This window comes from Moschus berezovskii, chromosome 11 (assembly GCF_049115385.1).
Source record: "Moschus berezovskii isolate FMDL1 chromosome 11, NW_MosBer_1.0, whole genome shotgun sequence".
In the NCBI taxonomy this organism is placed as follows: Eukaryota; Metazoa; Chordata; class Mammalia; order Artiodactyla; family Moschidae; genus Moschus; species Moschus berezovskii.
This window is the reverse complement of record NC_142470.1, coordinates 98,659,191-98,687,003: the sequence shown is the minus strand read 5'-3', so window position 1 is coordinate 98,687,003 and position 27,813 is coordinate 98,659,191. Positions and strand designations below refer to the sequence as shown.

The 27,813-nt window shown below is 46.2% G+C and overlaps 1 protein-coding gene across 3 annotated transcripts; it reads right to left on the bottom strand.

Annotated features, from left to right (window-relative positions):
* Positions 1-938: 938 nt before the first annotated feature.
* On the bottom strand, positions 939-27,407 carry SEMA4F (ssemaphorin 4F). 3 transcript variants are annotated; one of them, XM_055400130.2, is made up of 14 exons: positions 27,132-27,407; positions 24,142-24,293; positions 23,453-23,512; positions 23,152-23,250; positions 18,316-18,409; positions 7,374-7,493; positions 7,128-7,279; positions 6,409-6,587; positions 6,026-6,173; positions 5,683-5,905; positions 5,432-5,541; positions 5,155-5,315; positions 4,142-4,200; positions 940-3,917 (listed from the first exon to the last, which is right to left on the bottom strand). In XM_055400130.2, exons 1-14 carry the CDS (start codon positions 27,277-27,279, stop codon positions 3,307-3,309), a joined length of 2,316 nt encoding a protein of 771 aa, XP_055256105.1. In that variant the 5' UTR covers positions 27,280-27,407; the 3' UTR covers positions 940-3,306. The 3 variants fall into 3 exon arrangements, with proteins under 3 accessions (XP_088697716.1, XP_055256105.1, XP_055256106.1); XM_055400131.2 differs by lacking the exon at positions 23,152-23,250 and having other exon boundaries at positions 942-3,917; XM_088841590.1 differs by lacking the exons at positions 7,128-7,279; positions 7,374-7,493; positions 18,316-18,409; positions 23,152-23,250 and having other exon boundaries at positions 939-3,917.
* Between the last annotated feature and the right edge of the window lie 406 nt (positions 27,408-27,813).

Here is a 27,813-nt window from a genome sequence, read left to right as displayed (position 1 = left end):
AACTGACCCCTCTTCTGGGCTCTTCCAAATACCCCTGACTCCACCTAACATCCACAGGGAGCCAGGTCATTCTCTCTGTTGCTTGCCCCTCCGTACCCTAACCCAAACCTGGTGTTTTACATCAATCCAGTTGGACTTCACCTCATCTGAGGCCACATCTCCTGTCTACTGGCCACACAAATTGCCATATCGCAGAGAGGTCTGTGCCTGAACTCTACTAGGGAGAATTTTAAACTGCATAAACAATTCTTACTGCTTTTATTGCTAGTTTTCCCTCCATTTGGTGAACACTGATCTTTAAAAATTCCAACCCTGGCTCTACTACAAACAAAAAAGGCAAGTCCAATCCCACACCCTTGAGATAGCAGCTCTGTGCAGTTGACCAGGAACAGTCTGTTGTAGCCATGGCTGCCCCCTCTGACAGGGGCACAGTAGCCAGGAGGGACAAGGTCCAGAAGATACCTAAGGGCACCCTCTCCTACCATCACTTGTGGGGTTACTGGGGAAAGGGAGGGAGTCAGGAGACTCCCAGGAAAAGATGAGTCTGCCTCCTCTTGGGTTAGGGCCAACATGCTGGAATTCACTTGGTTCATGACAGTCAACAGTGAGTGTCTCCTTCTGGCTCTACTTCCAGTAGGGTCACGTGGATAGTAGCAGCCCACTGGTTAGGGTTGACAAGCCAAGAGTCACGATGTGTGGGCCAAAAACAGAGGGGAATTTAAGAGTGAGGGCCAGAAAGTGGATGATCTTTAGAGTCTGGAGGTAAACACAAATACAAACCCCATCCCCAACCCTCTCCCTGGCTGGGAGATTTTATGTGCAAAAGCCAGTCAGGTCTCTGGAAGCCAGAATCCTCACAGTTCTACCCGCAGGAACCCTGAACACTTCTTCACCTCCCTGATCACTGGATTCTTTCCCACCCCACAACCCCACAGTCCAAGATAATTCAACCAGTTATGCACACTATTTCTTGGGGAACAGGTTTCACATTTCTATCCTATCACTCACTCTTGGGGCTTCAACCTTCCACAGCCTAAGATGTGGTTCCCCTCCATTCATGCCTATTTCCAACTCTCCTCAGTTTTCCTACATTTCACTTCTCATTTTCCTCCAACCACAGCCACTATCCAAGGACCAAATGCCCCAAATCCACTGTGATCTGGCCCTCCCTCCTTGTGAAACTGTTCTCCCCTTTTCCCAGAGAATCCAGGTCCCTCTGAAATCTCCCATCCTTCCTTCCTCAAAATAAAACTCACCCAAAACCTCAAGAGAGTACAGTGAATGAGGATAAACCAAATACAGGGCCCTCCTCCATTCCCACAAAGATTAATAAGGGCACCAAGGTCAGATGCATCTGAAGAGTATAAAATGACAGGCCCTGCTCCCAAAACCTGGACACTGGCAGCTAAGATCTGACCAGAGATGACCCAGGACAGGATGTCTGTGTGTGGCAATGACTCTTCTCCAACCAAATGAGGCTTAAAGTGGCTGCATGTGTCATGGTTATCAGATGGTTAAACTGTGTGATTATGGCATAATAAGCCAATTTTTACAAAAACAACCACTCCTGGTATAGATACTGCTTTATTGTTTACATGTTCTCTCATTTAATCCTTGTAGCAACCCTGAGGTAGGTATTATTATCCCCACTTTACAGATGAGTAAGCCATTGTTCCAAGGTTAGATTACTTGCTGAAGATCACACACTTATTTATGGCAAGGCCATGGATAATCACAACCCAAGGGGACTCTTGAGTAGTTCACAGGCTGCTGTCAAGGAAAGTAGAGCTGAAAACCTCAACTGGGAAAGGCTGGACCATTTACGAGAGTTCAGGGGGGTCCCTCACCAGGGATGAATGAGGCACATTCACAGGCCAAGACTGGAACGGAGCAGAAGCCTAGAGCTCCTGGGAGCTGTGAAGCAAGGAAAGGTCTTTACATTTGGTGAGAGCTGACGTGTCTTCAAACAGGCACAGGGCCCACCTTCCAGGGAATGGAGCAACAAGAAGGTAGCCAGCAGCTGCCAGTCCAGAGGCTAGCCACAGGGCCAGTGTGGCAGGGCAGGAGGAGCTGCCCCTGCTTGGCACTACTTCAGCTTGGCCAACACGTGTTGACTTTCAGGTAGTGGTCCTTTACTTTTGTTAAGGCTTGAGAATCTGATGAGAGTCATAACCCCCTGCCCCCCGAGGAAAATATAGACACACATGTACAGACAGCATCTTGCATATGGTTTTAGGGAGGCCGTGAATCTCAGGTGAAATCCTGCTTTACAGCAAGGATGTCATGAGTAAAGTCACCGAAACAAACCTATCTTTGTGCACCTTGTATTTACCATGACTGTTCCCACTTTGCTACCCCCTGATATTTAGAATGTTGTGAAGTTTTAACAGAAGTCAAGGAGAGGGTTCTAGCCAGAGAAAGAGTAGCTGTGCATGGCAGTGGTGACAGCCAGGAGGCAAAAACAAAGAGAAAGATAGGGTCATATGTACTATTCCACCCAGAAGATCACTTCAGGGGTTTCTGCCTACTCAACAGAAGGGCTGTGAGAGGTGATGGAGACAGGGCAGTGGTCTTCTCCTTTCAGAAAGGAGAGCCATTCCCTCACTGGCTACAGGGTCTAAAGTCCTATAGGCATTGCCCTTACTCCATCCTGACCCTCTCAACATCCCATGAATACACCTGAGCATCGGGCAGTCATCCATGCACGTGTGGCCAGGTAATCTATGAACACCCGTGTATTTACACACGCTCTTTCACGGAAGTAGGAAAACTGGGATGGGGTAGATCTCAGGACAGAGGTTGCATGTTGCAGTTTGGGGAGCATGCATTCCCCACAGAGAATCACATAAATTTCAAGAATCAGCAAAAGGAGTCAGGGCACATGAGCCCCCAAACACTTCCACGGTTCCTCCTACTGGCCAGGGCCCAACCTTAAAGCAAAGTCACAGCGATGTCCTGGGCCAAATCCCCAAACTAACAAGCCCAAGAGCGTGGGCTGAAGGGGTCACAAGGGTTGAGCGGGCAAGTACAGGAAAAGTCCTGATTCACTGCAACGGCAGTTCTGATCTCTCAGGGGAATCAGGCAAAAGCCTGGCCCTGAACCCGTCCAGCCTCAGAGAGAGCAGACAGGGAAGTCGAAGTGACCATTCAAAGGACAAAGAAAACTCAGAGGCCATGGTGACATTCCAGGCCCACTGACCCCCCCAACATCCCACTGGTCATTCCATCCAGGGGTCACTCATGCACTGGTGCTTATTTGCCCGGCCCTAGATGGATGCCTCTGTGCTGGTGGTTATTTGCCTGGCCCTAGATGGATGTCTCATCACAGGTGGCTAGAGGAGCCCCAGTTAGCCGAATGTGGGCTGGGCTTGGGCAAGGATCAAGTAGAAAGGGTGGAGGGAAGCCACCAAAGCCACTGCCCCTCTTGGCCAGGGCCAGGGGCAGCCGCTCATCTTCGGGAGAGGGAGAGGGAGGATCCTGGCTGTAGCTTGTGGTACCAGACGGTGGGACCCCCAGGTCCAAGCCCACCTTGTCTCTAGCGAGAAGTTCCCTTTGTCGCTGTCGCTGCTGATGCCGACCAATCAGGAGGAGAGTCAGGGATGCGGCAAGAACTCCCAGGAAGAAGCCTGCTAGTCCAGCCCCTATTGTGTGAGCCTGGCTCAAGGGGCCCCGCGGGGTGCCCCACACCAAGCTGTAAGCAGCCACCACGCGGGCTGCCCCACCCTCCTGACACTCACAGGCATAAGCACCCATGGCCCCTGGGGATATCACCACTTCTAGCCCCTCCTGCCGGTGGGTGAGTGCAGTCACTCCGCTAGGCTGGCGCCACACGCAGGATGCCCAGGCTGAGCTCGGGGAACACGGCAAGACCACATGTGCAGCTGCAGCCACAGGGACTTCAAACACCACTGGGTGCTCTGGCGAGAAAGCAAAGGCACAGGACACGGTGAAGCTATCGGTTTGGGTGACAGAAATGTGGGGCGCTGTGAGAAGGTGTCATGGGGGACAGAGCCAAGAGTGGTTCCCAGAGACAGTAAGGCTGCCATATCTTCCAGGAGACAAGTTTTAAAGTAGTCCAAAAAGGAAAACTTTCTAGGCCCTTTCCAGCCACTCCACCCATATTTCCTTAAACCATACAGACCTCCAGGCTCTTCAGGACACAAAGAAGAGACATCCGCTGACTCTATGTCTTGAACCAGCCTGTAAAGAAGAAAACATTTGATAAATCCAGCGTCAGCATCCCCTCTACCCTCCTCGGTACCACTGAACGTTCACTTGCCAACTGCACCTCCCGTCATCTCATAAATCACCTCTAGAATTATCACTCAACATTCTCTTCATCCCTAAATTTTTCCCCAGTACCTTTTAGATGCATGACATTTGCCACGTCAAATTCTACAAATATTTCTAGTAGTCGAGAGAGAATTAAATCTGCACTAGGTCTGTCAGAAAGACATTTGCTGGGGTACTTTAAAAGAAACACAGGAGCCTTCCAAGAAGTACAGCTGGTTGTCCACAACCCCAAGATTTCTCTGGAAATCTCTGGTAAAAGATTTTTCTGTTAAGAGAAAAGCTTCTTTTCACAGTTAATCAAAATTCTGTTAGGGTCAGTGAGATGACTGCCTATTTCATCAAATAGCTCAGCTAAAGGCACATCTGTGCTTGTCACCAGCGCTCGGTACTGAATACAGTGGGAATGCAATCACCTTGCAAGTGCATAATACTGTGAAGAGAAGGACTAAACCCAGGGGAACACCAGCATTCAGAGACCAGGTGGGAAAAGTAAGAGAGACATCTAGACAGGTGAGAGAGGTAGGAGGAAAACCAGGAGAACGTAGAATCAGAAGGCAACAAGAGAATGTTTTTCAAGGAAGGAAGGAGGGAGTGAAACCACTTCTAAGAGCACTTGTAAAATGAAGACTGAGAAGCACATGGCAACGTGCAAGTCAACCACAGTCAGGGCAGGTCCAGCAGGGATGAGGGCAGACAGGTGAGTTAGTATGGACCGACAGATGGACACACAAGAGGTGCTAGCACACAAACACACACACACACACACACAGGGCAACAATAACCCATGAGAAACAGACTCAGACAGATGGCTGGGCCAGAGCTCGGGGACATCGGGCGATGTAACAGTGTAGCCACCCTCACCCTCCATGCTCTCCAGGGTGGGCCACACACGCAGCCAGCCGAATGCTCCAGGCACAGGCAGGGTCTCGGGCCAGAATGCACTCTGAGCAGCTTTGGAGACGGCCACAGTTGGTTGTATTCACTTGCGTCACCTCAGTACGGGAGCCAATCAGGAGCCAGTTCTACAGAAAGGGAATGAGCAAGAGGAACATGCTACATCTCCCAGACCTCAGGGTCACCAACTGTCTCTAAATTCAGACATGGATTCCCACCAGACTTGCCAAAATCTGCAACTCACTTGATATAACTTCATATTCTCAACTGGCTGAGGCTCTGGGAATAAGGCCAGATCCTCAAGGACACTGAGCTGGGCTCCAATCTGCACTGCTCGGTGGAGGTGTCCATCCTCTAGGAAGCAGGCAAGGGGCGAGACATCATAACATAACTGTACCTGTGCCCGGGACCCTGATGACCTGTATGCAGGGGATCCCCTCTGTGGCCACAGCCTGTGTGCACTGGAGGGGCAACTTGCTTGGCTATTAAACATACCTGTCCCCAGATAGAGCACATCATACTCTTTCCCTGAGAGGCTGGGCACCCTGTGGGCCACAACTCTGAGATAGGATGTATCTGTCGTGACCAGGAGGGGGCGGCCATCAGCTGGAAACACTGGCCTGTCCATGAGTGGGTGGTCCCGGATGAAGGTGAGCACACGGTCAGGCAGGAAGAGTGATGAGCCAAACTGCTGGAGCTTCATGTTGTTGGTGATGCACTAGAGGAAACACAGAATGACCTGACAAAGCTTCGTAGGGGCCAGGAAGTGTCTGTGACGATGAGCTGGACTCTCGTCCTAGTGGGGCAATTCAGTTCTTCACTGCACCAGCCCCCTCACCTCTCCAGGCCTGGGCTGGGGTACGTCATTGTCCATGACAGGCAGTCCCCTGTTGCAGTCATGTTTCAGCTCCCTGAAGGGACCATTCAGCACAGTCCGAATATCTTGGGGTCGGAAGGAACAGACAGCAGAGATGGCAGCCCCTTCCCTGGAAGAGTCACAGATTGAAGCCAGATATTTGGAGGGAACTGGGGGGAGGCAATTCAGCACCCGTCAAAAGAGATGACCCATGAGAAACACACAGGGAGCTATGCAGCCTGCCCCAGGGCAGAGGAAACAGGGTTCGAGGGAGAATCCACCCCACTCTGAAGGAGACCGCACTGACACTGAACCAATCCCAGGTATTTTCCACCCTGTAACTCTCCATATCAGGAGCCCCTCACCACTGGGAGGAAAAGATGCCGTAAAAGACAGGGGTCCCTGCTCCACGCTCAGGTCGAAGAATGGCCACGTCCTGCAGGACACTCGAGGCCCGGCCGTGCTCAGGCCCTGGACACAGCAGGTCAGCCTTTAGAAAGGTTGTCCATCTCTGCTGGAGGGTCTTCCGGCCCCCAAGATCGCCCTGGGATGACAAGCACGTAGGAAGTTCTCTTCAGAAGACCAACCTTAGGGAAGGAAGGGGAGACCAATACACACTCCCCCCAGGCACAGTCAAGATGCACAGAAATGCAAGGACAGAGATACAGAGAAACTGAGGAGGACAACGAGGCATGGGGTGGGCAGCGTCACAATATGAGGGCGACAAGTTTATCGTGCACTTGTAAAGTACTGCACTACGTGCTTTACACAAGCTGCTTCATCTAGTCCTCAGAACAGTACCTGTTCCTGCCCAGAGGTACACAGGCAGTAAGCAGTGTAGCAGACTGGAACCAGGTCTGCTTGTCAACAGTTCCTGCCTTTGACCTCTACACTGCAGTGTCACACAGGGGAATAATGGCGTAAAAGAGGCCACAGCCCTTTCTCCCACATTCCTCAAGCTGCCAGAAAAGCAGTTAAGGCCGCGCAGAAGAGGAGATGGAAGGGAGACACAAAGACAGAGGCCAGAGGAATAGACAGGACAAGCAGAGCAGAACACAAGGCAGAGCTGGGATCAGGGTCTCACCGCACACACACGAGCCACCCTCGGGACTTTAATGCGTTCGTATGAATCAAACGCCCGGGAAATCTCCGTAAAGAAGAAGTAGATCTCATCGTCTCCATCTTCATCCCCCCACTCGGCTGGGCTCAAGGCCATAGCTGCAACAAAGGCTGGGGCTGGGGAGCCCTGCGGCTTCAGATCCCACAGACACAGCCTGGGGCCGCCCAGCCTCCCCCCACTCTGTCCCCGGAGCCGCCCCGCTCTGCCCACCGTTAAGCCAGGATGGCAAGGTCTCTGTCCGAATCCAGTCCTCAGCGCGACCCACAGCCCGAGAGATAATCGGCTCCGTCCCCAGGTAGTTTTTCACAGTGGCAGCGTAGAGGGCGCCCCCTGCAGGGTGACAGCGAGAAGATGGGCTGTCAGACTCACTGAGGGAGCCTTCAGAAAGGGTCACGGGGCAGAGGAGGGAGTAAAAGCAGGGGCAAGAACCCCCAAGGGCTGAGCACCCACGTGCCAGGCACTGCTAAGCACAGGGGGCATTATCTCACTTAAACAGAAACAAAGTGTTCCAGAGCAGTAACAGGAACCAGGGTTAAGGGGAAAATGCTGGAATGTTCATGTATAAGAAAGACGAATAAAAGCTATCCCTGTGGAAATCAGGATTTTTTGTTGGTCTATTTCTTGTTGCTGTCATTTTTAATGACTTTTCTGTTCTATAATATGCTAATTACACGATAACTTTCCAGGAAGAGGTCTGCTCTGCAGCATGTTCCCATCTTGCAGAAACTCTCCCACTATGGTGAATGTCTGAAGGAACTAGTGTTCTTTCTCAGCATTAGTGGCGTACGCTGCCCTGGAACAAATCACAACTTTAGGGTATACTAGCATCATTCAGGGAACTGACCAAAAGGCAGGTTCCTAAACCTGGGGCCCACAATTCTCACTCAGTAGAGTCAAGGGTTGGCCCAAGAACTACATTTCAAACAAGCCGAGTTACTATGGCGTGGGCGACTCAAGACCTCACTTTGAAAAACACCAACTCAAGGGGTTTCTGGATGTTTCACAGCCAGCCACAGGAAGCGACGAGGAATCAGATCCTCCCTCCGGGTTCAGTGGCAGAGCAGAGGTGCTCCAGCGATGGTGGGGATTGGAGAAGTGAGACATCACAGGCATTCTGGGAAGAGACGGAAGGTGCAGCTCTGTGGGCTGAATATAAGAACTATAGCCACTCTGAGCAACGCCGCCAAAGGCTTGGACAAGAGTGGAGAAAACGACTTGGGGGACAAAAGAAGGTCACAACCCCCTTCTGGAGTTTTGAGTATTTCAGGGACTCTGCAGAGGACAGAGAAGCATTCCTGCACCACCACATGAGAGGCACTACCCTGGGTGCTAAGAACATCACTGCTCCCCCAAGAATTCCCGGTTGAGTCTAGAAGACAAATGTAATCAGATACCAGGAGGCGTGGACTCCTAGATGTGTGTGGGAGCAGAGGAGGGCCCAGCCATATCTGACTAGGAGAACAGCATCTCAGAGGCCATGTCTGAGCTGGCTCTGGAGAATGAGCAATCTGCCAGGCAGAAGGACTTCAGGGAGGCAAGTGGGGAAGCGGGGAGCCATGTTTGGGGATGGGGCACTCCCTGTGGCTGAAGCTTCCACAGGGCACAGGGCAAGTAAGCAGAGATTGCCAGAGGTGCAGTGATAGGCACTCAGTTGTGATGAATCTTCTCTGTATCACCAGGAAAATGTGGACTTTATCCTAAAGGTGAAGGCAAAACTGCAGATATTTTCTTGAGGAGGAGTGACATAATTAGTTTTGTTTTTTTAGGAAGACAATGCTAATTAAAAGGGCCTTCTCACAGCAGAAACTAATACAAAATTGTAAAGCAACTATACTCCAATAAAAATTAATTGAGGACTTCCCTGGAGGTCCAGTGGTTAAGAATCTGCCTGCCAATGCAGGGGACACGAGTGCTATCCCTGGTCTGGAAAGATTCCGCATACCGCCACTTGCTGCCACTAAAGTCACCACAACTCATGTCTGTGCACAGCAAGGAAATCCCAGAGCAGCCATTAAATAATTAATTCGTTTTTAAAAAGGACCTTCATACAGTCCTGGCAAGAATGAAGAAGAACTAAGGCACAGCAGAGGAAAGAAAGAGGTTGGATTTGGGAAATATTTCTGAGGTACAGCCCATTAACAAAATTGGAAAATCGAGTATGAGATGTGAAAGATTGTAGTAAGACAATGTCGCTAAGGTTTCCACCTATAAGATGGACAATAGGAGATGGTGATATTATGGACCAAGTGAAGACATGACAGAAGGCTCATAAAGGAAGTGGCCTGAGAGGAGGCGATTTCAGTTTTTGGATGCGCTAAGGCTGAAATGCCTTCGGGACATCTGGTTGGAGCCACTGGAAGGCAATCGAACAGAAGGGTGTGGACAATAGGGCCAGAGTCAGGCAAACTGGGAGTCACGTTTAGGTCACTATATGAACCTAAAAGCCAGGGGGAAAGGGGGCAAGAAAACCCTGGGGCACTGCCATTTGAGAGCAATTGAGAAGATCACGTCAAGGAGGCTAGAGAAGCAAGCAAGGCTGAAGTGCTGGAGGCTGGAGTCCAGAAACCCCAGCAAGAGCCACGGGGTCCTGAATGCTGAGGGAGGCAGCAGAGGGCAGGGCCACCTTGAGGGAAGCACTGCATCCCAGGCTCACAGATGCTCCTGTGAAGCTGTATGTGTCAGGCACTGAAATGAAAATCACTAAACTTAAAAACACTTGATGCAGGGCAAAAGAAAAAAAAGGTGGGGAGGTCAGGAGGTGGGAGGGGAGACACTCTCACTCAAGCTTGTGAAAGGAATCCAAGCATTTTAGAGTCAGGAAAGGTTGGGTTTGGACTTTGAATACTTATTAATAGTATGATCTTAGGCAAATTACCCTTCCTAAGCCTCAGGTTCCTCAAATGTAGATAATACTACCTTCCACTCAGAGCAGTAAGATAAAGTAAAAATAAAGTATTAGTCGCTCAGTCATGTGCAATTCTTTTCAATACCATGGACTGTAGCCCACAAGGCTCCTCTGTCCGTGGAATTCTCCAGGCAAGAATACTGGAGTAGGTTGCCATTCCCTTCTCCAGGTGATCTTCCTGACAGGGTTAGAACCAGGGTCTCCTGCATTGCAGGCTGATTCTTTACCATCTGAGCCACCAGGGAAGTCCTACTCAGAGCAGTGCTAAAGGTTAAATGAGATAAACAGAGAAACCCAGGTTGGGCCTCGCACACGGCTGGCATTCACCATGTGTTAGGTGCAGCACCTTACGAACTTTGGAGGACCATATGCTTGCTTTATTGCCATCAGGTAGGAGGCCACAACTATAAAATGGCATCCCATTTCCTTCCAGAGTGTTTCAGAAGGGAGAAAATAAGATTTGGAGCATAGGTTTTGGCAGCTAAGGAGCAGCAAATAAAAAAATCTTCAGTAATTCCAAGGGGGTTAGGGGTGGGAGAGAAGTTGATACAGAAGCCAGAATTGGAATGAAAATTTTTCTAAAAGCATTATATATGAAACACTTTAAAACCAAAATTCTGACAGAAGCGGTGTCATGGATACCCTGAGAATGGGGGAGATGTGGTGAAAGATAGTTATAAATATTTTGGAAGCATAACTCAATGAGTTTGAGGGAGACTAGGCAAGCCACTCCAGTACTCTTGCCTAGAAAATCCCATGGACAGAGGAGCCTGGTGGGCTGCAGTCCATGGGGTCGCTACTAGTCGGACACGACTGAGCGACTTCACTTTCACTTTTCACTTTCACACATTGGAGAAGGAAATGGCAACCCACTCCAGTGTTCTTGCCTGGAGAATCCCAGGGATGGCAAAGCCTGGTCGGCTTCCATCTATGGGGTCACACAGAGTCAGACACGACTGAAGTGACTTAGCAGCAGCAGCAGCAGTCGAAAATAATGTGGAAACAGTAAAGGACCACAGACAACCATGCAAGGACCCAATGGTGGACAGAGGTGAAGGCCCAAGACTTTCTAAGGGATCAATGGGGCAGTCAGCAACTCTGGAGCCTAGAACTGCTAAAGCGCACATTCACTCACGGTGGAAGAGCAGAGGGCCACAGAGGGACCGCAGGAGGGATCAGACACTCTGGGAGGGAGCAGCAGGGCTTCAGGTGTTCTAAGAATACCAAGGGGTTTACAACACAGACGTCACACACACGCAGAGGAAAAGGAAGAACAGCCATCACAGCCACAGTGCAGGAGTCCACAGGAGTCCACAGTATCACCTGCCCTGAATTTTCCGGAACAGTCCATTTCAAATATTGTTGTACTGTTCATACAATAAAATATCCCCATATGAGAAATTGTTACTGACTAGATCAAGCTAGCAAACATGAAAATATACATCTACTATATTGGCAAAAGATGATATGTCAATGAGAGTGATGCCCAAAGTGCCGAATTCTGTGAACAAGGTAGTTGGAAAAAAACACCAGGTGTAATTCAACCCTATTAAAAATATATATAAATATAAATATATATATATATATATGTATCTTCAGTTGCGGGAAAGATTGAAGGAGTTACAACTGTACAGTGTTGCTGATGCTTATTTCTGACTAATGAAATAACAAATAATTTTTATTTTCTCCTATTGTTTTGTATTCACTGAATGTTTTTTGTAGTTAGCATCTTTTATTTTTATAAACCTCCCCCCAAATTAAGATACTGTCATTTTGGAAATATGAGGAAAAAAAGATCGAAAACCACAAAGATGAAGAATCACAGCCAAAGAAAGGTGAGAATTATGTGCAGAAATAGATCTCTACTTGCTCAGATGTAAAGTCTGTGAACACAGACCTCCCAGATATGTTAATAACTCAACACTGACAGACTAGGATACAAGCCATGGCAGTGAATATTTCACTATACCCTCGAAGGGTTCAAATTTTAACTCTGGTATCAAAATGCTCATTTTTAAAGAAGGTTTATAAGAATTATCACTCATTGGCTTTAAAAAGAGGGCTTTAAACATATCCTGTCCTGCCTTCTTCCTCTCTTTCTTCTCATGGTCAGAGCTTTGCAGGGTAGACAGCTGGTGTGTGTGTGCAGCTTTGCAGAGTAGACAGCTAGTGTGTGTGTGTGTGTGTGTGTGTGGTAGACAGCTAGTGTGTGTGTGTGTGTGTATGTGCGTGCGCGCGCATGCTTAGTGGCTTCAGTCATGTCCAACTCTGTGCAACCCTATGGACTGTAGCCTGACAAGCTCCTCTGTCCATGGGATTCTCCAGGCAAGAATATTGGAGTGGGTTGCCATGCCCTCCTTCAGGGGATCTTCCCAACCCAAGGACTGAACCGGCATCCCTTATGTATCCTGCATTGGCAGGTGAGTTCTTTACCACTAGCACCACCTGGGAAGCCCAGGATAGACTGCTATTGACCTAATATTCTCTATTTCCTTATCTAAGGATTATGCTAGCTGGATACGTTTTTTAAGTCTATTATCAGGACATAATTATAGATCACTGGAGATGCAGTTTTTACCCTACCTTTTCCTCTGCTGGCCATATAGGATTTCTCTAACTATCTTGTTTTGGTGTGTGAACGCTAGTCTCAGGGTACACACACTCATGGATTTAAGAGATAAGATTGACCCCAAAATGCAGGCAGCACCCAGTGCATCTGGAACACATACAGGGCTCCTTGACTGATGCAGTAATCAAAAGATGCAATGAGACCAAAAGGAGACAAGGAAAACACGAGATGGGCTCCCAAGAGAAAACAAAATCTCCCTTCTGCTCTTCTTCGTAAGAGCCCTATTTATTACTGGATGTGACAGGGAGGGCCGAAGATGACAAATCACCTTCTCCAGCTTCGGGACCTTGGTGGGTGATGGCACTAATGCACTCACAGAAGGGGACGCTGGCGGAGAAGGTTTGGGGGAGGCGAGCGAAGACGATGAGCTCGGTTTGGGACATGCTGCTTCGGAGATTCCTGTGGGACATCTAAGTGGAGCTGTCTGGAAGGTAGCTGGATGTGTGGTCAGGAGCTCCAGATAGGATATGGGAGGCATCAGAATTTGGTGGAAACAGAATCCATAGGGCTGGCTGAGATCACAATCACAAAGAATACAAGAGAAGAGGATCTTGGGAACCCCAACATTAAGAGGATGAACGGAAGACAGACCCTGCAAAGAAGATTGAGAAGGAATTGTTGATGATCTTAGAATAATGTGAACATTACTGTCAAAATATTTGCATTTTTCCAAACTGGAATAGTGCAAATAGACATTGAGATCATTCTTTTTTTAAATTCTATCTCAGTGCAGTGCAGATAAATGTCAAATTTGAAGATAAGATTTCTGAGACTTTTTCCTAAAGAAATACAAGTACCAATAAACACATGAAAAGCTCTTTGATCTAATAGAAATGCTAATCAAAAACATCAAATTAGACTCTGGAGAAAGTCACTGTTCTGTGTATTAACTGTGTTTTTGGTTATAGCTAACAGGGTGTAATGAAACAGACCCTTTCATCAGTGCTGGTAGGACTAACTGAAGAGCTGCTGCTGCTGCTGCTGCTAAGTCGCTTCAGTCATCTCCCGACTGTCTGCGACCCCAGAGACGGCAGTCCACCAGGCTCCCCCGTCCCTGGGATTCTCCAGGCAAGAACACTGGAGTGGGTTGCCATTTCCTTCTCCAATGCATGAAAGTGAAAAGGGAAAGTGAAGTCGCTCAGTCGTGTCCGACTCTTAGCGACCCCATGGACTGCAGCCCACCAGGCTCCTCCGTCCATGGGATTTTCCAGGCAAGAGTACTGGAGTGGGGTGCCATTGCCTTCTCCAACTGAAGAGCAAATGTGGCCAAATCCATCAAATACTATAAAAAAATTTTTATATCCTTTGGCCCAGCAATCCTACTTTTGGATTGACTAATGTAATTAATTGCTGTTGTTTAGTTGCGAAGTTGTGTCCGACTCTTTTGTGACCCCATAGACTGTATCCACCAAGCTCTTCTATCCATGGGATCTCCCAGGCAAGTATACTGGAGTGGGTTGCCATTTCCTTCTCCAGGAGACCTTCCTGATTCAGGGATCGAACTCGTGTCTCCTGCATTAACAGGTGGGTTCTTTACCACTGAGCCACCTGGGGAGCCATGTAATTAATTAGATTCAAGTAAAGGATTTACACAAAAATTTATATAAAAGGATTCCTTATGCAGCATTATTTATAAAAGCAATAATTTATTTTAAAGTCTGAATGCATAATCATATGGAAATAATTAAATAATTGCACTATATTCATAGAATGAAAAAGTATGCAATCACTAAAAAAATCAAATTTTGAATAATTAAATTCTACGATGATAAAATGCTCAGTATACAATACTAAGTGAAATATACATAATTCCAATTTACTATAAATGTACACATATTATATTTATAACACGTGTACACACAGAAGAAAAGAAAATACTCCAAAATAATGAGTGGTTCCCTAGTGACAACTGAATTACAATCAGCTTTTTACTTTCTTCTTTATACATTTCTGTATTTTCTCAACTTCCCATAATGCACGTTGCAATTTTTATAATTTAAAATAAGAAATACTCCTGCCATCATTTTCTAACATTTCATTACTAAGAGCTTTTACTTTTCTTTCAGAATACCTCTATTATCCTTAAAGACATTTGTATGACTCCTAACTGGAAATTTTGGTTCTAATTCTTAAATAATGCTGCTGTTATCTTCTATACTGCTATTTAATATTTTCAAAACAGAGGGACAGTAGGACACAACAGATCAACATTAAAAGTTCCAACTAAATATTGGCATTATGTCAGACCAAGAAAAAATTAAATTATAGCCCTATAAAGAACTTCAGAGGAAAATATTTAATTTGTATATAGCTTTTAAGACTTTTCTTATAGTCATGCATAAGAAAAAAGTATAATGCTAGATCTTACACCCAATTTTTGCTATTCATAAAATACTGTGCAATATTTAAATTAAAATTTAAGTTGCCCACCCTATTGATAATGTGTATAAAATAGATGACTAGGGAGAACACACTGTATAGCAGAGGGGACTCTACTTCATGCTCTGTGGTGACCTGAATGGGAAGGAAGTCCAAAAGGGAGCAGGTGTATGTATGTCTATGGCCGATTCGTTTCACTGTACAGTAGAAGCTAGCACAACACTGTAAATCAACTATACTTCAATGAAAATTAATTTAAACAAAAAAACAAGTAATACAACTCCTTCCTGCTCTGTCCCATACACTAGCCATCAGGCCAGGGACCTAGCAAAGTTTTGAAGGTTATATTCCCATCTTCATGTGGAAACTCCAAGCAAATGTACTTGTTTATTTTGAATGAATAGTTTTCATTGTTAAAAATTTTAATTGTCTGATATTTTATAATAAAGTTTGCAGCAACTTTAGTGAAGAAAGAAAAATCAGTATGATAAATGACGCTAAGTCAACTGATTAGCTGCTGCTGCTGCTGCTAAGTCACTTCAGTCATGTCCGACTCTGTGTGACCCCATAGATGGAAGCCCACCAGGCTCCCCCTTCCCTGGGATTCTCCAAGCAAGAACACTGGAGTGGGTTGCCATTTCCTTCTCCAGTGTGTGAAAGTGGAAAGTGAAAAGTGAAAGTGAAGTCGCTCAGTCGTGTACGACCCTTAGCAACCCCACGGACTGCAGCCTACCAGGCTCCTCCATCCATGGGATTTTCTAGGCAAGAGTACTGGAGTGGCTTGCCATTGCCTTCTCCGACTGATTAGCTAGTTGGGGAAAATCAATTTTGATTCCCTTCTCATGCCATTTGAAAAATAAATTCCAAATAGATTCGAGTTAAAATGTTTGGGAAAAAATTTGAAAAGAAAATTTTACCTGCTCTCTAACTGAAGAAGGGTTTAGCTTAAAATATATAATCACAAAAGAAAAGATATAGATTGGAACACTAATACCTTACCTGAAAATTGGCCCAAGAACATGAGCAGAGGATTGACCAAAGAAGAAATAAAACGAAGTACTAAAACATGAAAAAATCTGAGGGAGAGGGTGAGGGTGGGATGGTTTGGGATAATGGCATTGAAACATGTATGTTGTCATATGTGAAAAAAAAAATGAACAATAAAAAAAAGAAAATATAAATAAATTAAAAATAAAATAAAACATGAAAAATGTTTAACTTCACTAATATTCGAAGAAATACAAATCAGAGCAAGGTGCCATTTTTAGCCTCAAATCAGCAAAAAAGAAGTTTAATAACAAAACAGTACAGTGAAATTTATGTGAGAAAAAAACTCATTTACTGCTGATTTAGGGTGTAAATTGGTATACCCTTTCTAAAAACTCAGTTAGCAACAAATAATGAGCTGCAAAATATTCACACCCTTTACTATATCAATCCATTTACAGGAGTCTTAAAGGGACAATTTAAAATGAGGATAAAAATTTATGACCAAAAGGTTCATCACAGTGTTATAGTGGTGGCGGTTCAGTCACTCAGTCCTGTCCAACTCTTTCTGACCCCATGGACTATAGTCCACGAGGCTCCTCTGTCCATGGGATTTCCCAGGGAAGAACACTGGAGTAAGTTGCCATTTCCTTCTTCAGGGGATCTTCCCGACCCAGGTGATCTCAAACCCGGGTCTCCTGCATTGCAGGCAAATTCTTTACCAACTGAGCCACTAGGGAAGCCCCTGGTGTTAAAGACAAGTGTTGCTGCTGCTGCTGCTGCTGCTAAGTCGCTTCAGTCGTGTCCAACTCTGTGCGACCCCATAGACAGCAGCCCACCAGGCTCCCCCGTCCCTGGGATTCTCCAGGCAAGAACACTGAAGTGGGATGCCATTTCTTTCTCCAATGCATGAAAGTGAAAAGTGAAAGTGAAGTCGCTCAGTTGTGTCCGACTCTTTGCGACCCCATGGACTGCAGCCTACCAGGCTCCTCCACCCATGGGATTTTCCAGGCAAGAGTACTGGAGTGGGGTGCCATCGCCTTCTCCGGACAAGTGTTGTAGACAATAGTAAAAACTTTGAAGTGAACTAAATAAATTTGAGAATAAGTTTATATAAATGATTTGGAATTGTTAAATCAGCATATGCTCACAGGTTGAGTAAAATAATTCTTCACAAAGAATTTTTAAATTATATAGAAATGCCTATGCTATAAAGTCACGTGACAATATTCAAAATTATGTCCATGCAGCATGACATTTTAAAATTTCATAATACACACACTCATAAAATTTCTATTAACCTGCTTGTCTTAAACTATCATGAGAAAAATGATTGTGTTCTCACTGAATATGCAGAGTGTATGTACAGAAGTCTAACCTAATATACAGGCTATGTGGCATACAAACTGTTCGCTTTGTGGCTACCAAAGAGTTAGTCAGTCATTCTCCAGAAAAGCTTTAGGCATAATCTGTGATAGAACCATTCAACACTTGAGCAACTGTATACCTATAACTTGTTCAAAGGAAGTAACAGAAGAAATTTATTTAATAGTCATTACTGATTCTTCTGAGCAACAAAGCACTGGCCAGCAAAATATATATGCATGAGTATATATGCATGTGGACATAAAAAGGCTAAAAGGAAATATCCTAAAATACTAGCGTGGTTTTCAGAGTAGAAATACTCTAAAACTGTGTTACTACGGTAGTCACTAGGTATGAATGGCTATTTACATTTAAATTACAATTACACAGAATTTAATATTCTTCCCATCAGTTGCACTAGTCACATTTCAAGGGCGCAACAGCCCATGTAGCCGGTGGCTACCATATTAGACAGCTAAGATACAGAACAATTTCATCATCATACAAAGTTCTTTTGAACTGTGTTGTTCTAAAAGATTTCTTATGTTCTTTGTACTTTTTGCAAACTCATTATAATATGCATTGTAGTAGATTCCTCTTCTACTGAGGAAAAAATGACTAAAAGAAATACGGTTAACAAAGGAAATGTTCACAGTCTACTGTGAACAGCAGACACATTCTCGAGAGAAAAGCAAGGGAAATGACAGTCTGTGGGGAAAAGCAGGAGGACACAAGCACTCTGGGAAGAACAGGAAAAGCTAGAAAGAGATGTGGGAATAATAGACATTCCAAGGGCAGAAAAGAAAGGACACGGAAATTCAAACAGCAGGGTGGGGAAGGAGGCGATTATAGCAAGAAGTCACAGGTTCTGGTCTCTCCCCACTCACCAGCCATTACAGCTGCTGATCGCTGAGCTGGCTCAAAAGGACATTTCCCCCGGCCACTCTCAAGTCTTTCAACCTGCTGGAAACTGGACACATCCTACAGACCAGAAGGGGGCAATTGGTTTAGAGGTCATGGGGAAGTTCACAGTGAGAATTACAAAGATGGTCAGATGAAGAAAAAACCCAGTTCCCACTCATCTCTCATTCCCCCACTACCATCCCTGTATTCCCAGTCTGCTATTCCTGATTCCACCACCCATTCCTGTGTTCCCTATCTCTGCCATCCCTCTTTTCATCAGTTTATTCCTCTTCCCTCAACTCCCATAGTACCTAATACCCACATGCTCCAATGAAGGAATACCTAGGATGGCACTAGACGATAACGAGAGACTGAAAGGTAGATCTCTCTGAAATGCTGCGGAATTGCCAGCTTGACAACTGGCTGGAGAAAGTGCTGTAGGATAAGGAGAACCAGGGAAGAAAGCAGGCCTCCCAAGGGCGGGAGCCCTTAAGAAGGATAAAGAAAAGTACAGGTTGATACACAACCATCTGAAGCCCAGGGGTCTAGAGAGAAGGGCCATCCTTCCCCTAATCCCACCCAACAAATAACAGACAGAACCAGAATCAAGGATAGACAGGAGGGAAGGGAATCTGCAAAGTCAATGAAGACCTGAAGCTCAGGTCAGAACCTGAAGATTTGGTGAGTAAATGTCTTCCTCATCCAGGGATTCCAGAGAGACTGACCTGGGTTGGGGGGTTTCAGACAAGGGCAAGAGGTCTAAGAGCTGCATAGAGTCAGTCAGACAGCACCCTGGCTGAGCACCCAGCACTAAGAGAAGCTTTAAGATAACATCTAAAAATGAAAATCAGGGATGATTTCAACTTGGACTGGCAGGGAAGTTGAGTGTGGCCAGTCAGGAATCGGTTATGACATGAAGTGCCCGCATGACATAGCTGGTTCACAAACTGGGATGGGCATAGGATGCTGCTGGAACCTAATTACTGTGATGGTAGCGGGAGTAGCAGCACAGATCTACGTCCTCTGAGCGTAAGTGTGCCACTGGCCCATTCTGACTACTCATTTGCTGCAGTTGGTAAACAGGGTTTTATTTTATTGACAGAGGCTTGAAGAAGGCCTGTTAAAATCAGATGTTATCTGATGTTCCCTCAAAGGGGACTGCTGCTGTTTTTGTTTAGTCACTAGGTCATGTCTGACTCTTTTGCAACCCTACAGACTGTAACCTGCCAGACTCTTCTGTCCATGGGAATACTGGGTTGAGAATCTTTTGGAATAGAAGACCCCACAGAAGCACAATCACCTACACTGTGTGGCACTGGGCACATCGCAGCTCGAGGAGAAAGATGCCAGTTCAATGAGAGATTAGCAACATGTTTAGGCTCTCTGAACACGGGGTTATTACCTGCTGCTATGGCCTGTCTTATTGCCTCCTTTTCTCCATACTGCCTAGTCTTGTCCCTAATTTACTCTCCATATCCACCCCCAGATTAATATTCCAAGACTATTAGTCACTGACTTGATAAATGCTTGAGTCAGAGAAAGAGGGAAAAAAAAAATGGCTCACCATCACCTCTTTATCCCAAACTACTAAACTCCTAATCAAACCTGGATCACCTGTTATTCCTAGAAAACAATTCCTGAAACTACACCCTTACACTTCACCAAGGACTTAAAAAGGATGAGCCTTTTCTCAGTTCTCATTCTCTTTGATCTTTTTGCACTATTGAATACTTTTGATTCACTCCCTTCCTTGAAATATTCTACTTCTTGACTCCCTTGAAATTCTACCTCCTGGAGCCCCTCCTCCTATCTGTTGTCTATCTCCTTTGGTTGGTTCTTTTCTTTCTAAGCCTCTAATCACGTATCCTTAGCCATTTGCACATATACCTTCAAAATCTCATTAATTTTTCACATTTCTGCACAGACTTTCTATGTAAATAATTCCCCTAACTCTCTAACGCCTGATGTCTTCCAAACTCTAGTCCATATTTGCACTTGACTGCTGGACTTACAAAGAGGATCTATTAAAACTCAACATGTCAAAAACTCATCTTCTTCCAGGTTTCCCAAATGGCATCATTACAGTATCTAGGTTTACAGTCTTTGAATAAGTGACCCTATTAACTACATAGGTTATGATTACTGTATGTTCAAAGTGACATTTAATTAGGGTCTGAAAGGATAAGACCACTCTACCACATTATCTGAATGTTGAGATTCTTCATTATATCATCATGTGTCAGTCAGCACAGTCTTATCAGCATCAGTTGGGATAAAGGCAAGTCCCTCAAGTTGGAAGCCAGAGCTACGTAGGCAGGTTTTCATTAAGCTGTGGGGTTGAAACCCGTCCTTTTGACTTTGGCCAACAAGAATGCAAGGCATATAAAGGACCTTTCCTAAAAGATTAGGGGTGAGGGATAGAGGGGAGGTGGTCTCTGTTACATGAAACAAATCAAATGTCACACAAGACGAAGCCACCTAAGTCTTCTTCTAGGGTGCAGGCTGGATGAGGACAGGGTAGTGGAGCTGAGCCAGACAAACCCTGGGTTTGAATCTTGGCTCTGCCTTGGCCAGCATTATCTCTGACTTTTATCTAACTTTTTGGAACTTGTGTTTCATTCATGTAAATTGGAAATAAACACTATTAAGATGTGCTATCACTATCATAATAAATACATTTCATCGGTGAATGTGTCCAGCACCAAACCTGAACAGAGTAGATACTCAGTTAAATTGCAATTCTTTTCACTATTGTTGGTGCTGTTCTTTTAAGTCTAACATTTATCTTTGTTAATTGCTGGAGCTCTCTCAACAAAACAAATTAAAATATTTTTTTCCACGTCTAATGAGCTGTCACTGAAGGGCAGCACTCCACATTTTTAGAACTGGCAGGTCCTATGCTTTCTTTTGTAATAACCTTCATTCTTCTGAGCAATCAACTCTGAGCAAGTTGTTATATCTGGATCAGCTAGTCAAAGCTCTCAGATAATAGTTATACATAGTCTCAAAGTCATCCATCTGGGACATGAGAAGTTCAGCACTAAGGATAAGGCAAGAAATTGCTCAAGCATATGGGGATTGCCAGGTAGCAGGATAAGACAGGTAAAGGCAGAAGAGAGCATTCAAGGCGTACAGAGATGCTTGAAGGATTCAAGGAGTCTCGGGATGCTTGAAGAGTTAGCACAGTTGCTAGTTGTAACTTATATTTTCCTATAAACAACTCTTGATTAAAGGATGGTCCTTCGTTTCATGAGCTTGCTGGATAGGAGGGTTCAGAAAAAGAGCTGAAAGTCATAGGAGCACAGAACACAGGCCCCTAGCTTCACTCTTGGTTGCTATATTCCTCAAAAAAAAAAAAAAGGATAGGGGTCCAAGCTATACCAATCCTGACACGTGTGTCCAGAACATTTTCTGTCTAGATACTTATGTAACAACCATTAAAGCCAAAGAAGAACAGAAGGCCCTGTGGAACCAGCTTGGAGTGACTGCACCATCTGTACACCATGGCTCTGGTATCCACATCCATCGGCTCCCTGATCCTATATATACTTGGAAAGGACATATACAGCAATGGCAGTTCCACTGCTACTTTTGTGAGCTTCATGAGAACCGTAGGGAAAGACTCTCAATGTTACCTGAAGGGATACAGAGACTGTCAACACCATTCTGAACTGGGAAACCTTCCCAGGATGAGGGAACTAGCCATACCTCAACAGGGAGTCTGTCACCAGCATGATGAAAATAACTCAACATAAGCCCAACTCCCTCTAGGGAGAGCTCAGAGGGACTGACTAAGGCATCACAAATACACAATTAGAGCATTTTTAAGTCAAAAATACAAGGATGACGTTCAACAAAGAGGTTTCAAGGTATATACTGAGTAGACCCATGTGGCAGACTACTGGAGAATGCAGAAGGATCAAGCCAAGATCTGCTGTTAATGGCCACGGTCAGGAAGGGGAACTGCTGCACTCCCTCCTACCCCCAGCAGAAAGGGATAAAAAGTGTCCAGTCATATGAAGGATATTTGAGGCTTTGACTCATTCCAGGGACTGATCACAAATGTGTGCTGCCAGAGTAACAGTGATCAACTACCAGCTAACTGACAGGAAAAGGTGAGGGGTCAAAAACATTAAAACCCTTCCTAAGATCTCACCAACCCATGGGGCTTTTGAGGCCATGGCCAATCTACATGTGATTAGGGGTATCCATGTCCCAAGCCTGGCCTGGGTTTGAGGTTGGAGATGCCCAGGGCTTTAGCAGCAATGAAGAGGATTAAGAAGAAAACACCGTTGATAGAGTGCCCACCTTGAAGGCAAGATCCAGAGAATGAGGCCAACATGTACTACATTAGTGGGTAGTGACCTCAGAAGCCATGAGAGCAAAGAGTCACAGCCCACACAGAAAGAGGTTGACAGTGGAGGTGGGAGAAAGTGGTGAAAGTAAGTTACATGCCATGGGAGGAAGACAAGGTACAGACAGTGCTGTTTGAGAAACGGACCCAGGCTACCTGGACAAAACAGGCACAGGGCAAGGAACCCATGAATTACTGGCCTCTGAAGTTCCTCCCCTCAGCCCAGCTAGCATGCTCACTTCCTTCACCATCCCACTACGTCCCTCTTTACGCCTCGTATTCTCACCATCTACAGACAACCTCCCTCCCCCTCCCTGTCAAACCCTCCTTCAGTGGACAAAGGCTCTACCCTGTGAGGGCATCCTTCACCCACAATGTTTATCATGGACAAGGGTTGCCTTAAGCATGACCCCTGTCACAGTTGCTCACAGAAGACCCCTCCCGTCCGCCCACCCCTGTCACTCACAATAACCCCGCACTTCGGATCAAAAGCGAAGGTGCCACAAGTGAGGAGGTGAGAGGCATTGGCAATGGCGAGAATCTGGACAAAATTGTGACATTCGTCCTAGGGGTCAGAGATGGTTAGAATCAGAAGCAGCAGGTACAAGGAAAGGTAGGGTTAGGACAGTTATATGCAGCTCTGGGCATGGTGTTAGAGTCCTCGCCTGGGTCCATCGGGATGGGAGCATTACGGAGCACTGACAGCAAGTCAGGGCTGGACCAAGGCCTCAGCTGACACTCAGGACAGGGCCTGGATTTATACCTACCTCCTTCTTGCCTTTCTTCCTGCAGTTCTGTCTGTGGGCCTCAGGCACCATCCAGTCAATCTAGAAAGGAAGAGTGACCATTTCCCCCATATTCTCGCCCAAATCCCTCCCAGGTCAGGGTAGGTGACACAATTCCACAACCACCATCAGCTTGGGAACAAAAGAGACAGACCCCCTCTCCCAACCACAGAGCACTGCTTTTCATACTGGAGGCCTCCATCCATTAATGAGCAGTGAAATCTCAACCAACATTATTTTCAATGAAATAGAACACATCAGAATGTACCACATGTAGGAGAGTAAATATTGTTTCAAAAAAGTTTTCTTTCAGTACATACTTTGAGCACTGGGTCAAAATGTACCAGATATTTCTTACTAAGGGATGAACAAAAAAGTCTGAAAGCTATTGCCCTAGAGTAATGTGATGTTAATGATTCCTCTGCCCACTGCCACCTGAACCCCGGTCACTGTGCCCTCCTCCACATCATCATGAACCTCCGTCCTGGCCTCTGCAGTCACCATGACCCCCCAATTACCCTCAGCTGAAACAATGAAGTCGATGATCTACCCTTATTCTTTTTCATCCAGCATTTCCCCTCCTACCACAACACCCTCCCTCATATGCCATAAAACCAAGGACCCAATCACATGCTCTGGAATCCGAGGTCCTCCCCACTCTCATCTCTCACCCTTCGAGGTCTCTCCCCTGAAAAGGGCAGGGATATAGCGAAGATCGTGTCCCGGGCGCCGACATAAAGCATGTGAGAAGCAGGATCCACAAGGAGAACTGAGTAATTGTATGTCTGAGGGATGGTGAACCGGGTGAGATAGGAGTCAGCCTCTAGCAGGAAGAGAGAGTGAGAGTGAAATGCGACACCAGCCGTCATTTCGTAATGGTTAAGTCCACAAGAGCAAAGCCAAAGGGGCCAATTTTTTGCTTTTTTCCAAGAACCATTTATTTAGCAGCCTTAAAGGCAAAAACAAAGCCTTGACGGGCCAACCATCTAATTTCCCCAGGGACAGATAACTGATGAGGCACACAATAAAGTATGCTTTTTCTATAAAACAGTTTATTAAAACAGCATAAATATTAAGTCTATTTAATATTGGGTTGGCCAAAAAGTTCATTCGGGTTCCCATACACTGGTTATTAAAAACTCAAATGAACTTTTTGGCCAACCCAACATTTATTTCTATTCATAGCAACATGATACATAATTGAAAATACTCTTAGAAGGTATGAGTACTTTCCTCTCTAAATCTCCTTTAAAAAAAAAAAAATTAATCGTTGTTCAGTCGCTAAGTCGACTCTGCCACCGCATGGACTGCAGCACTCCAGGCCTCTCTGTCCCTCACCGTCTCCCGGAGTTCACCTAAGTTCCTGTCCATTGAATCAGTGATGCTATCCAGCGATCTCATTCTCTGCCGCCCCCTCCTCCTCCTTCTCTTGCCTTCAATCTTTCCCAGCATCAGTCTTTTCCAATGAGTCAGCTGTTCACATCAGGTGCGAACTATTGTTACTTAATAGTAACTTCTTTTTACTTGGAAGGGAAATGTCTCACTCTTTTTACCAACACATTAGTAGACTATTTCCTCTCTCTCCCACCACCCTTGATCCCAACCTGATTCTACCCAAAGTAGACAGTAGCATGGACAAGAAGAGAATGTGCTACGGAAATAGATTCTACCCATAGTTTCAGCCCAAGTTTAAATGTGGCTCTTTCACTTACCAGGTGTCTGATCTTGAGTATGTTACCTGCCCGCTCTGAGCATCACTTTGCTCATCTGTAAACACCACCATCCAGTGTTGTTGAGAATCAAACGAGATAACCTATGTGGAAGCATCTGACACATACTATATATTTCACAAATTGTTCCTTTCTTCCACCCTTAAGCATGTTCTGTTTGGGCCAAATCTAAACACATATCAGCATTCAAAACTCTGACCTAGGACTTCCCTGGTGGTCCAGTGGATAAGAATCCACCTAACAATGCAGGGGACCCAGGTTTGATCCCTGGTTCAGGAAGATTCCACATGCCATGGAGCAATTAAGCCCCATGCACAACCCCTTAAGCCCACAGGCCCTAGAGTCTGTGCTCAACAACAAGAGAAGACACCCCGATGAGAAGACCATCTCCACAACAAAGAGTAACCCTTACTCGCTGCAACTAGCGAAAGCCCAAAGACCCAGTGCAATCAAGAAAAAGTAAATAATTAATTTCAAAACTCTGATCTATTTAAAGATTATAACAAACACGTTAAGATGAGTTTACCTTCTTAGCTCAATCTCTGGCTCTGGGGACCTGAATTAATACAGCTCTGCTCTACCTGCTTCATCTGCTCAGTTATCTTCAAGACTGGTAGAATGGCCATGCAGTCTTATATGTGCTGATGTATGGCACCCCACCCACCCCATCCTCCCACACCCATACTCACATCTGTGCTGTATCCTGCCTACTATCCCACGCTTAGTATAAGCCCCAGATCACCCAACCATCCTCATATCCCTAACTCTGCCTCAGCTTGTCATATAGACCTCTCTGGATTCCTGGATATGAACCCAACCTGGCAGCCTCAATGCCATGCGGTGGCTATTGCTCCAACAGAAACTGAAACCCAGGCTCTGATCACAACTTTGTCTTCTGGATTCATAGCATCCCTAATATGTCACTGGTCTGAAATGACACAGAAATTTAGAAAACTCTATTACCCACTTGTGAGTTTTCCCCAACAGGTGGTACTCTTGGTTTCACTGGTTCTGTCTGTACAAGGTGCTAACACTCAGGGCCCACTGCGAAAAACACAGGTTCATGGCTACACTCATGCCCAACTCAGCAAAGAGCCTTTAAAGACTTTAAATCACTCCAGTGACCACTTTTAACCTCGTGGCATCCCTTGGCTTCTTTCACATCTTTTGAAAGGACATCTCCCCCCTCCTTTATTACCTTCTGAAGATTTTAAAAACCATTTAAACAGAATTTTAAATCAACTCACTGAATCGTTTCCCAGCACTCGATGCAGGGCATGGACAGCCCAACACTGAGGAAGTTAGAAGGGTTATGTTGGATCAGATAATGGGAGGCTAGGAGCTGGTGTCAGAGATGAAAGGGCTGCAAGTAGGTTAGGGATATCAGGGCCGTGAGTCGGACAAAAGGCTCCGAGGAGGTTAGAACTGAGGATAAGGGAATGAACTTGAAAAGTGGGCAGATGTAAATGCTAAGCTGGTAATCAGAAGGATGGGTGTTTGGAGCAGTATGAAAGATCGACGGGTTTGATAGCTGGATGGTCGTCAGGCTAGCACGACGGACACAGCTGCATGTGAGGGAGGAAGGGAATAAGGGAGAGCAAACTTGGAAATGGACAGTCTCCGGCAACCCCCATTCCCCTCCCTGGGCCTGGTGTCTGCGTCCACACCGCGAGGGGCGGCTGCATGAATAAGGGAGAGCGGGAGCCGCCTGGGCGTGTCGTAGGAGCCCAGACGCCCGGCCGGGTGGAGCGGCACCACGTGGGGGTCCCGCCTGCATTCGGGCGAGGCACGGGCAGGAAGAAAGCCGTGGGCCGAGCTGTGGGGGCGCGGGGTGCGGCTGCCCGGGTGAGAAGGGCAAGTGGGTTTGGGTACCTGCAGGCGGGATCTGGGCCGGGAGCCAAGGGCTAAGGGCGAGGACGCCCGCGCCTTACCGGAGATAGGAAGCGAGGTCCTGGGGACCGAATGCGGGACGCGGCCACACACCGGGCCGCTCAGCAACGCCAGCAGCAACAGCAGAGATACGGGCGAGTTCCAGGAGGGCCGCAGGCGCGGGAGGAGCCGCGCGACAGAGGCCGGCATTTTTGCCACCTCCTGGCCACCGGGGTGTGGCGCGCCCTGCAGCCTCGCTCGGCAGCTGAACAGCCACCAGCCTGGGCCCACTCAGTTCCCCTCGGTTCGGTTGGGCCTGCGGCTGCCGGTCACAAAGCAACCTGGCTCCACCCCTTCAAAAAGAGACCAATGATTGGGCTAATTTTCTCCTCCCCAAAGGGGTTGCGTGGAGGAGGCTGGACTAACAGAAAAAACCCAACCCAGACAGAGGCAGAGCTACACCCAGGGTTAGGTGGGAGGTCTACCTCCGAAGTGGGCTGGACTTGTCATTCCAGGACCCCCAGTGACAGATTTGCAAAGGCTCTGCAACCTAGAAGAAACAGACAAATTCCTAGAAATGTACAATCTTCTAAACGGGAAGAAACAGAAAACATGAACAGATCAATTATGTAATGAAGCTGAATCAGTAATAAAACAACTCCTAAAAAACAAAAGTCTAGGACCAAATGGCTTCATTCTACCAAACATTGAGAGAAAATTAACAGAAGTCTAGGACCAAATGGC

Bases quoted from the DNA above. Each gene is read 5' to 3' on its own strand.
- SEMA4F (XM_055400130.2), bottom strand. From the start codon at position 27,279: ATGCCGGCCTCTGTCGCGCGGCTCCTCCCGCGCCTGCGGCCCTCCTGG. The intron at 23,513-24,141 runs GTGAGAGATGAG...CTTCCTTTCTAG, and splicing joins CAGGGGAGAGACCTCGAAGG to ATTGACTGGATGGTGCCTGA. The intron at 5,316-5,431 runs GTGAGTTGCAGA...CCCTTTCTGTAG, and splicing joins AGAATATGAAGTTATATCAA to AACTGGCTCCTGATTGGCTC.